A 16,881-nucleotide genomic window follows, 5' to 3' on the forward strand; every position below is an offset into this window, starting at 1 on the left:
TCCCTGACACTGATTTGTGGACATGATGCATGTCCCCAGCTGTTGCCCTCGGGGAGGTCACAGGGCTGGCCAGATCCCTGCATGAAGTTTCATCCAGCACCCAATCACAGTGCCTGTGATTTTCACATTAGCTTGGGTCCTCCTCTTCGAGCCGTGAGGGGGAGTAATCAGGGGCACAGACCATGACACTCTTGCATGGCACAGCCTGGCCCATCACACAACATTGATGGGTCATTGACATGGGCAGGTTGCAGGAAACAGACATTGATGGGTCCAGTGACATTCAGAAACATCCTCAGGGTCCCTTCTCCCCTGCAGTTGCCACCTGTCAGAAACAAGTCTGAAATGCGATCAGGGCCCCAGGAAGTGGGGGCTGAGATGATGTGGGCACAGTCTTGGGGCCTGGCAAGCTCCAGGCCACGTGACAGTTTCAGCCCCCATGCGCACAGAGCTGCCTCTGGCTGCACTCACAGCATCTTAATGAGCAACAAGGCATTTGTCATCTCCCACTCTATGACAGGACTTTCCCCCTGGCTTAGTGTTTCCCGACGTTCTCAGGTGGCACCTTTAAGACTCAGAAATTAGAATTCATTCTGGGCATGGGTCACCACCACCTCCTTCCCCTCGCAAATGTTCTCCCATGTGTCAGTCAGGAAGCAGGTGGGTCCAGAACACATGGAGAGGCCAGGTGATATGAGCCGCATATGCAGTGTAGAGTTAGGAGTGGGTGCAGGTCCCCACTCTGCCACCAGCTAGTGACCAAGTGCCCTCAGTTCCCCAAGCCTCCAGAGTTGCCTGGTGAGGACTTCCTTAAAGCATCACTGTGAGGCACTGTGAGGCCCAGTAAGCCACTGTGCACCAGCCTGAGGGGCAGGCCAGGCTCTGTGGGCTCCAGAGATGGTGGATGGATGCCTATCCCCTGAGAAGTCAAGTGGAAGAGCAATTGATTTCCCCACTGCCATTTTAATGTGTCTTTAAAATGTGCAAAATGGTTCTGAAAGAGAAGAAAATGATGGCCGGGCGCGGTGGCTCAAGCCTGTAATCCCAGCACTTTGGGAGGCCGAGACGGGCGGATCACGAGGTCAGGAGATCGAGACCATCCTGGCTAACACGGTGAAACCCCGTCTCTACTAAAAAATACAAAAAACTAGCCGGGCGAGGTGGCGGTGCCTGTAGTCCCACCTACTCGGGAGGCTGAGGCAGGAGAATGGTGGGAACCCGGGAGGCGGAGCTTGCAGTGAGCTGAGCTAAGATCCGGCCACTGCACTCCAGCCTGGGCGACAGAGCAAGACTCCGTCTCAAAAAAAAAGAAAAAGAAAAAGAAAATGAGCAAAAACCCTTCCCTGCGTTACCCTGTGTGGGGCTCCTCAGTGGGTGCATCATGGAATTTCTTCACATTGTGAAGGACCTACCCACTCCTGACAGCAGTAACTTTTGCAGGAGTTTGAAGTCGGAGTCTCGAATTGGGTTATCAAAGAAAGTTCTCATTACTCTCCTTAATCTTTCAATGGGTTTTCTTTGGGGGAATTATTCAATTTTTTGCTGGGTCTGGTGAATCAGCCCCAGCAAAACCAGAACTGGTGGCTCCTGGACCCCATTCCTCAGCCCGTATTTGACACTAGGCCCACGTGGTGATGGCTCAAATCACATAGCTACTGTTTTGGAGTATAAGCATGACATCCACTTTGGGATCTTTATTCATCTACTGTAAGTCATTATATGGAATAACCCAGGCATGCTGCATCTGTATTGATGTACCCTGAATCGGTGGTATGTGCAGCTCAGGTCAGCTTGTTGATCTCCTGTGCCCCCAGCCAGTTATGGGCTTGGGCCTTTCTCAGCTTGGTCTTTGCCTTTGGCCACTCTCCCTCCTCCCCTCCCCGCAATTCCATTTCAGCTCCAAGAGGCATCCAGCTCCGTTCCCCTGGGAAGTGGAGAGTTGGAAAGGAGCCTAAGCTGGGAGTTAGAGTATCTGGTTCTATCCCCAGTTCTGCCTTTTCAAAGCCACACCCCTATCCTGTCATCTGGGCCTGTTTCCTCATCTGTATATTGAAGAGGTTGGACTAGAATCAGCATTTGCCAAACAGGTAAGGGTCCATGAGGTTTGCAGGTGATTTTCAGAATTTCCAAGGCTTGACAAAGCTGGTTTTACTCTGTAAAGCCAAGCAGGCTGGAGCACCAGGTTCCATGACCTTATCCAGAATTACTCAGAGCAGTGGCCCTGGAGCTCATCCAATCAAGACATGCACGGGGGGACCGGTCTGGGCCAGACGCTGGCCTGAGTCCTGAGGGTATGTGAGTGCTGGGGACAGCCTGGAGAGGAAGGCCAGATGCACTGCAGGCCCCATCAACACTGATGGCATGCAGCAGGTCCAGCCCCCAGGAGAGGGGAGCAGAGGCACTGGAAGAGCTGACCTGGATGAGGCAAGATTGTTCTGAGGAAGAACACTGGACCTGGGCCTGAAGGACGACTTGGAGCCAGCAGGTGGAGGCTGGGGAAAGAGCCCCAGGTCTTTAAGGGGGCTTCGAGCTCCAGAGGCAGGCAGACAGCAGGTAGCTGGCTGTGTGAGTGGGAGAGAAGGCCTGTGTAACTGGAGCATAAGCATGGTGGGGGAGTGTGATGTGTGTGGAAACTGGAGAGGAGGCAGGGGCCAGACCACACCAGGGTTTACAGGGTATTCTAAGGCTTTGGGCTCATTCTCAGAGCACTGGGCAGCTGCTGAAGGGTTTTCACCTGGGCGAGAAATTATCCTATTTGGTTTTCTCTTTTGGGTCAGAGACCTGATTTTGTATGTGTGTGTGTAGGTTCTTGATATTGAAACTAGCTTTGCAAACTCTGAAGTGCTTACTTTAAAAACCCTGCTACTCACCCCGTGAATATGAGACCACAAACAGTAAGCAACAAAGCCAGGCCCAGATAGAGGAGTGGGGCAGCCGGCTGGACTCGCTCACTAGCTCCATGAGCTGTTCCTGCCTGCCCAGCTCCAATACCACCTGGATGAAATACACGCCTAAGCAATAAGGCAAGTTGTATGCAGTCCATCAAACAGACACGTTACGTGTGTGAATGCCCATCCTGTGCAGCATGAGAGGGTGACTGTGATGCACTTTTTTAGGGGAGAAAGTCCTGAAGACAGAATCCCTAAAAGTGGGTAGTTGGCCAGGCACAGTGGCTCACGCCTGCAATCCCAGCACTTTGGGAGGCTGAGGCAAGTAGATAAGGAGGTCAGGAGATCAAGAGCATCCTGGCTAACACAGTGAAAACCCATCTCTACTAAAAATTAGCCAGGCGTAGTGGCACGTACCTATAGTCCCAGCTACTCAGGAGGCTGAGGCAGAATTGCTTGAACCTGGGAGGTGGAGATTGCAGTGACCTGAGATCACGCCACTGCACTCCAGCCTGGGTGACAGAGTGAGACTCCATCTCAAAAAAAAAAGGTGGGTAGACAGAAAATGATTAAAGTGGGGGCTCTTAGGCTGGGGTAAGTGGATTGCCTGAGCTCAGGAGTTCGAGACCAGCCTGGGCAACACGGTGAAACCCCGTCTCTACTAAAATACAAAAAATTAGCTGGGAGTGGTCCCAGCTACTCGGGAGGCTGGGGCAGGAGAATTGCTTGAACCCGGGAGGTGGCATTTGCAGTGAGACAAGATCGTGCCACTGTACTCCAGCCTGGGTGACAGAGGAAGACTGGATCTCCAAAATAAAAAATAAAAAATAATGGGGTTCTTGCCTTGAGCCCAGAAGTTCGAGGTTGCAGTGTGCTGTGATGATGCCACTGCACTCCAGTCTGAGTGACAGAGCTGTCTCTAAAAAAATGAAATAAAAAAATAAAAAAATGAAATAAAAAAATAAAAACAAGGATCTATTCTAGCCACAGTGGCATACACCTGTCATCCCAGCTGCTGCTCTGGAGGCTGAGTCGGGAGGATGGCTTGAGTCCAGGAGTTTGAGGCTGCAGTGAGCTGTGGTGCTACCACTGCACTCCAACCTCAGAGACAGAGCAAGACCCTGTCTCTTACAAAAATAATAAATAAATATTAAAAGGGTCTTTGGCAGTGAAAAGGCTGGAAAACCGTAGCTTTTCACTCGCACCTTTGCAGTCACTGCTTCACACAGAGCTGGGGCTGTTGATCAGATACAGAGTTGAGCGAGATGCACGGAGCTTACACTGGGGTGACCTCGTGGGCTGCTCCCAGGTTCTGTGATTCAGTCCGTTCTGATTGGAACTTCTCATGGAGAGCTGCCGCTGAAAAGTAGCTGTCTCATTTCTGCCAGTCCCTGTCTTGCAGTTTCACAGAAGACCTCACAGGCGGCTTCTCTACCGCCAGGGCTGCAGTGGCAGGTGGCCAGCTCAGGACGTGGCATCCTGGGACTGCATTCTCACTCTGCCCCCAAGTTCCTGCACATCGCAAGGTTGCTAACTGCCCCTCTTGGATCAGCTTCCATTTTCTTCTCTTTGTAAAATGTGCAAAGTGGAGATCAATGTTCAGTGAGATCTAGCTCAGCACTGACGTGTTATATCCCAAGCCCATCTCCTGGCTAGCAGTGGGGTTCGTGATGAGAGGTGGGCAGGGCACTATTTGGGGTAGGATTTCCCTTGTCCACTGCTTTCCAGTGCTGGCCTGGTGGGCTCTGCCAGTGGGGTGTTAGGCTGGTGCTGAGGGCAAGGCACTGCTCATGGACCTGAGCAGAGGGGGGCTATGCATGTAATCCACCACCCGCCCCTTCACCCCGGCCCTGAACCTTGCAGGTATACCCTTTGCTCCCTGGCTCGTCTACCATCATGACCCATGACTTGTGCCTCGTCTTCCCGTCCCTGGCCAAGGCTGTCGTTTACGTGTCAGACATTCAGGAGCTGTACATCCGTGTGGTTGACAAGATCAGTGGAAGCTTCATGACAGGGCCTCCTCAGCAGACCTGCAGGAACTGAGAGCGAGGGGGCTGTGGGATGTTTCATATGGCCTTCGCTTTTGCTCCTGGGGTCTGCATCCCTTCCCCTGTGAGCTTGCAGAGCTGTCTTCTATCTTCTTCGCTCCATGTTGATGATGCGGAGTCCCTCCAGTAAGGGACTTCTTCATCCCAGGTGACATCTCCATCAAGCTTGGCAGTAAATCTTGCTGGAAGTTGCCTCTAAATTAGCCATGACCTGGGAATTCTTGTCTTTTAGCTGGTGTAGGTTATTAACCAGCCAGGCACACGACTCGCTGAGCATGGATTTTCCCCCGAAAATACAGGTTTTGGGTTCTCTGGAGTTTCAGTGGCAAATCAGTACAACTCACCCATGCCAAGTACCATTGCAAAAAAGGACAAGGAATAGATCTTGTTTTATCTTTCACATCAATAGGGAAATTTTACTACTCCAAATATCTGAGGTGACTGAAGCTGGGCTTCCAGAGGGTTGTGGTTGGGATCCTGATTGGATAGAAGGGCTGGTAATTAAAAGGGCATATTAGGCTCCTTAAGAAGCTATTATGCTCTACCCAGCCTCACATACTTCTCCTATAATCTCATTTCCACTGCTGTTTGCTAATTTTCTGTTTCTTCACTGTGTATTTCTGACTCTCATTTCCTAAGGTTCTTGTTGTATTCTACACTGCCAGGTGTGAGCTATTCAGTCAGTGAGCATTTATTGAACTCCTACTGGATGTCTGCTGCTGTTCTAAGCAGTGTCTCATCTCCCTAATTAGTGTATTAGTTATTTAAGAGTAGGGAGTGGAACTTAGGCCTCTAAGTATCCCCAGTCGCCCTCCCCTGACCCATCCATTGGAATAAGCTCTTCATCAGTTTTCATTTGCTGACTGGCTGATAGTCCAGAGGGAAACCTGGGTGACTCATCCCTGATTCCCAGGTCTGTGGGTTGAGACTGGTGATGCTATTAGTATCTCAGGAAGTCATGGGGCACCATAGATGGTGACATTGGTCTTTCAGAGGCCATCCCCGAGCCTCCGTCTGCATGATGCAGGTGGAGATTGGGAAGACAGTGAAGGCAAACATCCGTGTGCTGGACTTGCACAAGAAGCCCCTCCTGGCCAAATACTTCCCCTTCCTGCACCTGAAGCTCCGAGCAGCCTCCCCAGTTGTCACATTGGTGTGATTCCTCCTGGTGGTCACCTCCTCCAGCAGAGATGTCACAAAGAGAACTCCTGAAGTAGGTGATTCCTGGACGAGGGGAGCTCTGAGGTCTCGCATGGGCTCAGTATGTGGTGTGGGGCTGTCTCAAGGTATTAGGTCGTGACAGGAGCTGCACTGCAGCCACAGGCCATGGCAGTCGTAGCCCAGGGATTGTTCCAAGTCTGTTCACAGCAGCAACATTAAACCAGCCCTGCCAACATCCTCCCTGTGCCTGGGCCACACTGGGGATGGTGGCATCATTAATTTGTGATCTGAAGCAGGTGGGTACTGTCTGTGTCTCTAGATGGACTCGCACCTTTCTTCTGGCAATGAGAAATTTGTTTCTGACCAGCAATAGCACAGCACTGCAGAGACCAATCTTCCTACACAAGCAGTGCCCTGGATGCCTCCTGTGTTCACTCACCTCCTCCTGCCAGGAGGGCACTTGTAGGGGATGCAGGAGGAGCAGGTGGGGACTTCACCGGCTCCACAGCATGGCACGGGCATCCCTGGTCTCCTCCTGGGCTAGTCCTTGTCCCTTGATCCTCATCTGAAAAGTTCTGAGAGCACCGACAAGAGAATGATTCTAAGGTGTTTTTCAGCAGAAATTGGGAGAAATTTAGGGAAGGAGGCAACCTGCAAAAGAGGAGTCAGGGAGTCCTAAAGGCAGTGGATGGCAAAGTTTGACCCATGCCAGTGTTTCCAGAGGGCATGCTAGGACATAGATGCAGGGCTGCCTCTGGCTCCATGGGCCGGGGTGGCTGGAGGGTGTGCATTGCTGGTCAGCGACCACACACTGAGAACTGCTGATCCAAGGGGAGGGTTCCAGCTGCGTGAAAGGTCCTTGTTTTCACGGGGTTTCACTTCTCAGGAAGTGGAGCACAGTCACAAACAGCAGAATACGCCCCAAAGAACCAGAGAGCCTCGGCCAGTGGCTGGGAGGCAGCCCCCAGGACCCTGGGGCCCACAGGTCACTGCTCACAGAGGCGTGATGTCCACGCCCTGACTTTTCCTCTCACGAAACATGTAAGTCATATTCAATGCCATGGGTTCAGGGCACAGCAGTTCCTTCTCTCCTCTATCCGAGGAAGGCGACAGTGCTTATCGGGGTCATGATGGAGGTGAGAACTGAGAGGCCACATCATGCTCCAGCCCCAGTGTGGGCCACTGCATGGCAGCCCCGGCTCCTGGAACTCTGCCTCTGTCCCAGCACGTGGTGACTGTGTAGAGGTGGAAGCCATCAGCACTGGGGCCCTGGTTCCATCTGGGAGAGACACAGGCTGCCTGGCACAGTAGGCACTGATGCACTGCTGTTTACTCCCCACTCAGGTCACCTCTGAGGGCAGCCCCCAGCCTCAGTCCAACATCCTTTTCTCCATCAGCAACGAGAACATTGCGCTGGTGAGCACTGCCAGGCTGGTATGAGGCCTCACCATGGGGAAGGGCACTGTGTCTGGGCTTGTGCAGGTGGTGGATGCAGAGACTGGCAAGGTGGTCATCATCTCTCAGGTAACAGACGTGCTGTTGGAGACTGGCACTATCCGAACTCCCCAGGACAGCCAGCTCTGGTGATAGGCCACTGCTTCCCAGAGCAGCTATGCCTGAGACAAAGGCCTCTTTATTGTGTTTGGGTTCTACCTCTGAGGACCACCTCTCTCCAAGGGTGCTGCTTCTGCCCCCTGGGTCTGCAGTCCCTCCCAGGGCCCCCTGTGCAGGACAGCCCTGCTGACATGGGAGCACCCAGACCCCCAGAGGTTGCTCGTCTCCAGGCTGAGTCTCCCAGTCTTTCCAGCTGCTCCTTACAGGACAAGGTCGTCAGCAACCCCTGGCCCCAAAGGGCCCTCCCAGTGGAGGGTGAGGGCAATCGTGGTGAGGGCAGGTGCTGCTCCAAGCACTCTGCCTTCATGTCCTTCAGTCCTCTCGGTGCCCTGTGCATTTTCCTGCTGTCCCCCTTTGATGGTGAGGAGACTGAGGGACTAGCTAGCGGCCCACAGCCACCATGTGCCAATTCTGGGATTGGGCCCAGGGCCGCCCAGCATCAGAGCTCTCGGGCCTTTTTTTGGTCACTCGAATCTGGGCTCGAGCATGTGCTGATAGTAGAGAAGGGATGCTGTGGGCTGAGCATGCCTTCTGGGTGCATTGTATGTCTCCAGAATAGTGCGGTGTATGTGTGGTGAATTAAAAAATTGCACTTCAGCCCTGGAGTTGTATTTCCAGGTGGAGAGAAAAACCTGGGTCATCTGCTAGCATCTTCTACACCAGCCGAGGTTGTCATCTTCCCAGTCTCTGTGCAGGGTGGAGGACTTTCCAGATTGCTTTTCTGGGCTGGCAGTGAAGGTAGGAGGCTAAGTTAGGACAGTCTTCTCCCCGGAGGGTCTCCCTGCCCCACTTTGGTGGGATTGACTCCAGCAGGTGAAAGTCGGTGTCTGGAGAGTCTGACAACTCCCCTGCTTTGTGAGGGGTGGGTCTCCTTTGGTCCTCTGGAGAGGAGGTGAGAAACCATTTCCGTCTTCTGACTAAGTCTCAGGGCTAAAATTGGGGCCTTTGCATTCTTCGTGACCTCCTTCGCCAGCGGTGACTTGCAGAAGCATCTCAGGGAAGGTTGCTTTGGGGTTCCGCTCACAGCTGGGCCAGAAACTTGGTCTGTAAGAAGAGCCTTCTGTGATGTTTAATGCAACTGTGGACAGAAACCTGTTTCAGAATCAGTCATCCCATTCCTCATGAGAACTAGGTCCCCTGGAAGCAGTCCGTGCAGTCCTGAGTTCAGAGCCTGTAAACACAGCGCCCCAGGAGCTGGTGAGTGAACTGCCCTAGAGGGGGTGCAGGGAAGTCCTTGTTTTCAGAGGCTGACTTTGATCCGCCATTGAGTTCAGTGATTTACTCCTTTTCCCAGCATTTTCCGTGCCTGCCCAAGTATCCCCGTTAAGCCACAAAATCTGAATCGCAAAGGTGGATGCCCAGATCCAGTGTGTGTTGATTTCCAAGACAAAGTCTTGGGGATGTTAAAATCTGTCCTGGGAACGTGGCAGGGTTCAGATTGGCTTCCCAGAGTGTCACATTCAGGACTATGACTTACAGACAGGAGGCCTGGGTTTGCTTTTTTGTATATTTGTTTTGTTTTGTTTTGTTTCTCTAAAAAGGATTGCAGCCTCAGGAACTGGTTCATTTTCCAGTAGCTAAAAGGGTAGCTGACTGGAAATTCAGCCAGAGGGACACAGGGCACTGAGTATCCCTCCTCTTTGTTGTCTGACTTTGCTGGCATTCTCCCCTCTGGGTGCCCCATCTGGTGGGTTGGGGAGGTGCTGGGGAAAGGCCCTGGTGGCCCTTGGCAGGTGGAGGAGCTGCATCACCAGCCCCATCTGAAAGGCATCTTCTTGAGCCCAGGCAGGCAGGGGCTTCGCCTGCAGCCCCCGTGTCCTTGCCTGGAATGTGATTCTGGTCAGATGCTTCCAGTTCCATCTGTCCAATCCAGGTCACACGAGCAACACCCCAAGGCCACAGGGAGGGCCAAGACTAGCAAGAGGAGACTGAGCAGAAGGATAAGTGAAAGGAAGGGAATGAGTACTTATCAAGCACCTACTATGTGCCAGGCATTAGCCCAGGTCATGAGGCACAGAATGTGGGCTCAGCATGAGTACATGGCAAAGAGTCTAAGAGGTTTAATCATGTCAGTTCCGCATGAGTCAGCAGCACTAGAAAGAAGCCAGGAGAGTTAGATTAATAGGAGTGTGGAGTTGAGAATGAAGGAGGTTATAAGGTCTGCTCTAATCAGATTCCACTGGACTCCTGCATTTGTCCCTGTACTCTGTTTAGTCAGATACAGGCAAGCTGGATTTGGGTTTGGGAGGGTCTGGAGACCTGTCGTTTGAGGGCAGCCTGGCCCAGAGAAGAGCAGACCCCAGTCCCTGGCCCCAAGTCTGAAGTGCTGACCTGGAGCAGCTGGATGAGACAGGGTGGCAGCCTCAGAGCACTGGGCTGGGACCTGCGGGGCTGTGGGAGAGGCAGTAGCTGGCTCATGCAGGGTGAGCCACCCATAAAACCAGGCCTCTCTTGGCAGAGGAGCACGGTGCTGGGCATCCTGAGGGGCCTTCTCGCCACAGCCTCTGATCTGCAGCCTCCTTCCCTTGAGGGGTCACATTCCCAGCCAGCACAGCGTCCTGGCACCCCGCACCTGAGTGCCATGCTCTTCCCCAGGACCTCGTTCAGGTGAAGGTGCTGCTGCTTGGGGCCGTGAGGATCTGCATCCCCTTCACGCGGATGAGGACGAGCACTCAGGTGAGGGGACCTCCTGGGCTCTGAATCCGGGTTCCCAAAGAGCCACTGCTGGAACCCTGTCCTCGAGCTACAGCACTTCTCCACCTCCTCCGTCTGCCCAGCCTGGGTATCTAGGGGCACAGTGGCAGCTTCCCACCCACCCCTACCCAGACAGATACCCTCTTGTAGCCACTGAAGAAGGCCTGCTTCCTGCTAGCCTGTCACCTTCCCACACCTCAGATAGCACCAGGCGCCTAACAGGAGTGCAGTGACCGTAGCACTTACTCCACTTCATGCTGTCTTGGATATTAATCCGTTTGGTGTTCATAGCAGCCCTGGGAGGCTGGTGTCAGAACCATCTCCATGTCGCAGATGAACAAATGAACGCACAGAAAGCTTAAGACTCATGCCAGGGCCACCCAGCTAGGAAGTGGCAGCACTGGCAGTGGACTGGGCAGCTCAGCACGGCACCTGCTGTGGCCTTTTGCCGTCTCACCTCCACTTGTGCCCTCAGCAGACTCTCAGCAAATAGAAACTGAAGGAGCCGGGGACTCCACCCTTGTGTGCCCTGTGAGCAGGGACCCCGGCTAGATTAGGAGAGAGGGGCCCGGAGGAACCAGCACTGTGGGGCAGGGCAAGCTGTGCTGCTGGGGAACACACAGCCTCCTAGACCTCCAGGGACTCCTTCCAGAAATGGGTCTCTTGGCCATGGGGAGGCGCAGCCCGCTGCAAAGGAGGGACGGCGTGGGGAAAACAGTCCTGGCTCTGGCTTGACTGGTATTTCATCAAAATTCCCAAACTTGTGCCGTGTCCTTCTCTAGTTGGGGAAGAACTGGGTACATCTCCTACTGCTTGAAGGAGGCAGCACAGCTTCTGGGGGCATTCCTAGTGCTGGGACCCCGCTGGTCACCAGGCCTGACTTCTCCCCACCAATGTCCATCTATATCACCCGGATCACCAACCACCAGAACCCTTTCTCCTTTGGCAATGCCATGCCAGGCCTGACCTTCCACTGGTCTGTCACCAAGTGGGGCATCCTGGATCTCCAAGGGCAGCACCACAAGGTAGGCAACCACGCACCGAGAGCTCACCTCCCACCCCTGTCCCAGGCCAGCACCCTGAGAGACTTCCTGTGGGAAGTCCCCACCCTCACACCCAGAGAGGCCCTTTCTGTCCTCTCCCAAGGCTCAATGGGACTCCCTTCAACTAAAGGCTAACCACACAGACAGGGTGGATAGGTTCCTCTCCTAACAGAAGTGGCCATGTGGGGAAGTCACAAAAGTCCTGGGAGGTCAGAATCTGCAGCTTCTGACCATTTTCTGAGATGATGTCTGGCAGCCCTCAGTTTCCCCTGGTTTATCTGAGAGGCCAAACTCCCCTTCCCTTAGCCCAGCGAGGGGCCCTGGCTCCTCCTGAGATGTCAGAGCTGGAAGGTGCCAGGGAGAACCTACTAAGTCCCTCTTAGTGTTAAGCAACGCCAGAAACGGGAAGGGACTTGCCCAGGGTTGCCCAGCAAACCAGTGGGGAAATGGGACTGGGCATCAGCCCCTGTAACTCTAGGTTCAAGCCCAGGTGGACCTTGGACACACAGGACCCAAGAGAAGGATGGGTTGAAAGGTCGCTTCCTGCCCGGTTCAGAGACAGCAGGGATGGAGGCTAGGGGAGAGGCCCAGGCCTGGGAACGGAGTTTCCCAAAGGCTGCCTGAAGCTCATCTAGTGTAGGACGAATGCCTCCCCACCCCACCCAGTGGGAACAGGGTCCTGTCCCCAGTGCCTGGGGGCTCTCCCAGATTGCTCTAATGGAACACAGGCAGTGAGACTTGTTAACAGATATCCCAAAATAGAGCCATCTGTGGGTACACACTGCAAAACCCAGCATCGCTCTGGGGACCTACACACACTGAGGGCTGCGGGATGTCCTGTCATGAAGACCCCTGGCTTGCGCGGGTTGGCCCAGTGTTTTCCAAATGCACATTGTGAGGGGCAAGCAGGGTGGGGCCTGTGTGCCTTTGCTGGGGGGACCATGTCTGTGAGACCTGGCCCTGAGAAGCTTTCAGTCTTCGGGTGGGGGGGTGACGGCAGCTCATTGAGGCGGGGTGAGCATCTGTGTGCGTTGGGTGCTGTGAGAGCTCAGAGCTGGGGCCGAACGAAGTCTTCACAGAGGAGTCATGTTTCAGGATGAGAGGGACTGGCAAAAGCCTGGAGGTGGGAACTCACTTGATGTGTGGCAAAAGTAGCAAGGAATTCTGAACTTAGGGTCTGGGGTGCCCCTTCACGCAGCGAGAGACTGGAGCTCACTGTGTCCCAGTGGTCGTTAATGTAATCATCTGTGTTTATTTAACAAACATGCACAGAGCACCCGACAGAGGCTGAGGTGCCCTTGCGCACTTTCCAATAGTGCCGCGTCCAGTCCTCAGGTGAGGCCTGTGGGGCAGGGGGTGCAGGGGCTGCTGCCTGCTGATGTCCCTGAGACGGGGAGGAGCTGGGAGGGAGGGAGTCAGACCAGTTTCCTCTTGGACAATCACAAGTTAGTTCAGATGATATTAACCACAGGCCCAGGGCTCAGGCCCAAGGGGCGTCTACCTGGTCTGATCAGAGGTCAGTGGGGGGCTCAGGGCACAGCTTTACCTGCCAGTGAGTGACTGCCCCTGAGCCAGGCTGGGTGGCCGAGGAGGCAGCACCCTGGAGGGACCTTAGAGAGGGGACTTACACAGGTGGTGGACACATCTGGAGTCTTGCAGAGAAGGGGCCTGGAGTTCCCAGGTAAATGCTGCCGCCTTGGGCTCAGGGAGCCACCAGGGCCTCGGAGCACCTCCGCGACCCAGGATCAGATCTGAGCCGACCTCATGAGGCTGATCATCTGCTGGACTGACTTCTCACCAGGTCCCTGTGTGTGTCTACGTGGATCCTGCAAGAACATGGCCAGACAGAGCCAGCCAGAGGGGCCTGGGAGGTGGAACGGGGGTTGTTCTGAGACAGTGGCAGTGAGGAGCAGGATGTCTCCATGAGAGGAAGGTGGTGCCTTGCCCAGGCTCAGTCCTGGCACAGTTACCCTGAGCAAGACCCTGGCACTGGAGTTGTGTGTGCTGCCCTCCGAGCTCACATTCTAGCAGGTAAAGTTCTCTCACACTGGGCACGGAGGGAGAAGCTTGTGTTTCCAGGCTCCTTGAAGGAGCTCCCATTAGGCTGCACGAACATGAGCCTGCTTGCCTTTTCTCATCACATCTCTGACCTTTTCCTTTTTTTCTAAATTTATTTTTATTTTTTATTTTTTTCACACAGGGTCTTGCTCTGTTGCCCAGGCTGGAGCATAGTACTGTGATCACAGCTCACTGCACCCTTGAACTCCTGAGCTTAAGCGATCCTCCCAGCTCAGCCTCCTGAATAGCTGGGATTACAGGTTTGTGCCATTACACTTGGCTATTTTTTAAATTTTTTGTAGAGACAGGATCTCGCTATTTTGCCTCATGCTAATATCAAACTCCTGGCCTCAAGCGATCCTCCCACCTCAGCCTCCCAAAGTGTTAGGATTACAGGTGTGAACCACTGCACCTGACCTCTACCTATTGTTAGTTATTTGTGTCTTTTCTCTTTATATCTACATCAGTTTTCACCATAGAGTTGTCTATATTACTCATTCTTTTCAAAGAAAGTTTTTTATTTGATTGATCAAATTCACTTTTGCTTTCTAATTCACACATTTATACTTTTACCTTTGTTAGTTCCTTTGTTTTATTTTCTTGGAGTCATTTTGCATTTTTTCCTATTCCTTAAATTGAATATTCAATTTATCTGCTGTTTCCTTTTATAAAACAAACATTAATTTTGCAAAAATAATACATGCTTATCTTTTTTTCAAATAACTCAAGTGACACATAAAAGTTGAAGGGTTGGGAGGCCAACGTAGGTGAACCACCTGAGGTTAGGAGTTCGAGACCAGTCTGGCCAACATGGCGAAACCCTGTCTCTACTAAAAATACAAAAAAATAATAATAATAAATAGTCAGGCGTGGCGGCAGTGGCCTGTAATCCCAACTACTCAGGAGGCTGAGGCAAGAGAATCGCTTGAACCCTGGAGTTGGAGGTTGCAGTGAGCCGAGATCGCATCATTGCACTCCACCCTGGGCGACAGAGCAGGACTCCATCTCAAAAAAAAAAAAAAAAAAAAAGCTGAAGGGGACAAAGCAAAATATAAGGTAATGATCATCTCAGAGTCTCGCAAGAATGATTTATTGTCAATGTATGATGATCATTATTCCAGATATCCCTCTAAACATTTAAATAGATAGAATATAAAGAGATACTATTTTACAAAATATGATCATGCTAATTGTAAAATAAAACATAAATTAAATTTTAAGAAAAAAGGCTAAAGTAAAACTGTAGGAATTATTCATTCAAAATTTTCAGACTTTTTTTTCAAAAAAGATGTTAGTTCCTCAAAGATCTCTTTTAAAAAAATGTGATTATGAAACAATGAAATTGTTAACTATTGTTAATTATTATTAGCAAGTTCCAATTTTCAACTGTATGTTTTCACTTCTTGGTAAGAAAAATAAAGAAATTAGATCACTTATACTGTCTCCTACCTCTCCTTCTTCTCACTCATGATTTTGTACATTTTATCATTTTTTTTTTACATTGTCAGCCTCTATAATATTAGTATTCTTCTTGGTAACCATACTTTTCACAATTTAGTTTTACTTGTTGAAGTGAATATTTAAGTAGGTTTGATGTCAAACACTAATCTTCTTCTCATGGCTTTTGCATTTATGAATTTTAATATTTTAATCACTTCTTTGTTGCTCAGTTTGAATTGTTCCAAGTACATTTTTTTTCAAAAAGGATCATGGTTGTTGTCTGCTCTGAGCTTTTTCATGCTTGAGAAGGTCTACCTGGTACATACATATATACATGAACGGTTTAGCTAACTGTAACATTCCTGGTTCATACTTTCACTCTGAGCTTTGTACATTTCCCTCTCTCTCTTCTGGAATGGGGTATGGAGATGGACAATTCTGAGAACAAATTTCCACCTTGTATTGTGTATTAGCTATTTATTGCTGCATAACAAATTATCCCAAAACTGGGCAGCTAAAAACAATACATACTTATTATCCCACAGTTTCTGTGGGTCAGAAATCTGGAAACAGTTTAGCTAGATGATACCGGCTTGGAGTCTCTGTGAGGTTGCGCCTAAGCTGACAAATGGGGCTGCAGCCACCTGAGGCTCACCCAGGGCTGATGGATTTTCTTCCAGGCCCACTCAGATCCTTGTGACGTGGGCTTTTTGGGGGTCTTTATGGTGTGTTACTCCCTTGATGAGTGACTGAAGAGACAGAGAGAGAGGGACAGAGAGAGAGAGAACCCATGCTAGAATCCACATACTTTTATAACCTAACTTCAGAAGTGACATACCATCACTGTCACTTCCTGTTGCCTTCTGTCACCTACAGATAAACCATTAAGTCCAGCCCACATTCAAGGGGAGAGGAAGTAAGCACCACATCAACCACAGAAGAATAGAAAGAAGTTGTGTGCATATATTTAAGACAACCACATACCAGGAACTGCTTTTTTTTGGTATAGATAACTATCTTTTTTAAAATTTACCCTTGACATTTGGAGACTTCATCCAGTTACGTCTGAGTTGCAAATTCAGGTATATCTCTAAAATAATTTTCTTTGATTACATCTTCACATATGGTTTTCATTTTACTTATTCTTTCTTCTTTTTCGGGAAAACCAATTATATGTTGGATTTTCTTTGCTTTCATATTTAATATATCTGTAATTATTGTTATAACTATATTGTTTTCCATTAATTTTTTTCATTAACTTGTGTTTCTTCTAGCTTATTTACCATGTCCCTAACTGTGTTTTTAGTTGTGTTTATTCCATGTGCTTCAGTATATTACTATTTGTATATAGATTTACTGCAGAGCGCAAAAGCACATAAAAACAGCAAATATATTCTGTATGCAAACAGCTATACATAGTTGCTGCTTTTAATGAGGTCTTGTGCTCTGTATTATTTTTGCTTTTTATTTCTTTTCTAGGCTCTTCCCCTTTCTCTTAATCATCTAATCACATTCTGTGGCCTTATTATCTCTTTTTTAAAACTATACTTTTTCTTGAGCTTCCTGCTATTTTTTAAAAGACCAATCATGGGGATTGTTTTCTTTTTTTCATGTCAAACAGGTAATGTGCTGAAGTTGTAACAAGGTTTAAGGGAGGCACATCTCATATATGAGTGTGAAAATCCAATCATCACGCTTATGAACCACAAAAGGATCTAGATAGTTTTTCTAGCTTTTCTGAAATTATAAAGAATTGTTTGTGTAAATTCTTTCAGTGTCTAGTTGAACGCTGAAAGTCGTCCATGATGTGTGCACTTCATCTGCAGTGTGCCTGCAAGCTAATTTCTTCATCCCCTTTTTTCCTTTTTTTTTTTTTTTTTTTAAATGGAAGTCTTGCTACATTGCCCAGGCTGGTTTCCAACTCCTGGGCTCAAA

At 50.4% G+C, this 16,881-nt stretch overlaps 1 protein-coding gene and 1 non-coding gene across 2 annotated transcripts; one reads left to right on the forward strand and one right to left on the reverse strand.

The window, feature by feature from the left end:
- The first annotated feature begins 6,225 nt into the window (after positions 1-6,225).
- On the forward strand, positions 6,226-16,056 carry LOC112619652 (nuclear pore membrane glycoprotein 210-like). The gene is made up of 5 exons (XM_025377746.1): positions 6,226-6,363; positions 7,442-7,621; positions 10,307-10,387; positions 11,188-11,430; positions 15,823-16,056. Exons 2-5 carry the CDS (start codon positions 7,547-7,549, stop codon positions 15,832-15,834), a joined length of 411 nt encoding a protein of 136 aa, XP_025233531.1. The 5' UTR covers positions 6,226-6,363; positions 7,442-7,546; the 3' UTR covers positions 15,835-16,056.
- A 501-nt stretch (positions 16,057-16,557) lies between these two features.
- LOC112619945 lies at positions 16,558-16,661 on the reverse strand. The gene has a single exon (XR_003118417.1). It is a non-coding gene; the product is annotated as a small nucleolar RNA U13 (small nucleolar RNA).
- Positions 16,662-16,881: the final 220 nt, after the last annotated feature.

This window comes from Theropithecus gelada, chromosome 2 (genome assembly GCF_003255815.1).
Source record: "Theropithecus gelada isolate Dixy chromosome 2, Tgel_1.0, whole genome shotgun sequence".
Taxonomy (NCBI): Eukaryota; Metazoa; Chordata; class Mammalia; order Primates; family Cercopithecidae; genus Theropithecus; species Theropithecus gelada.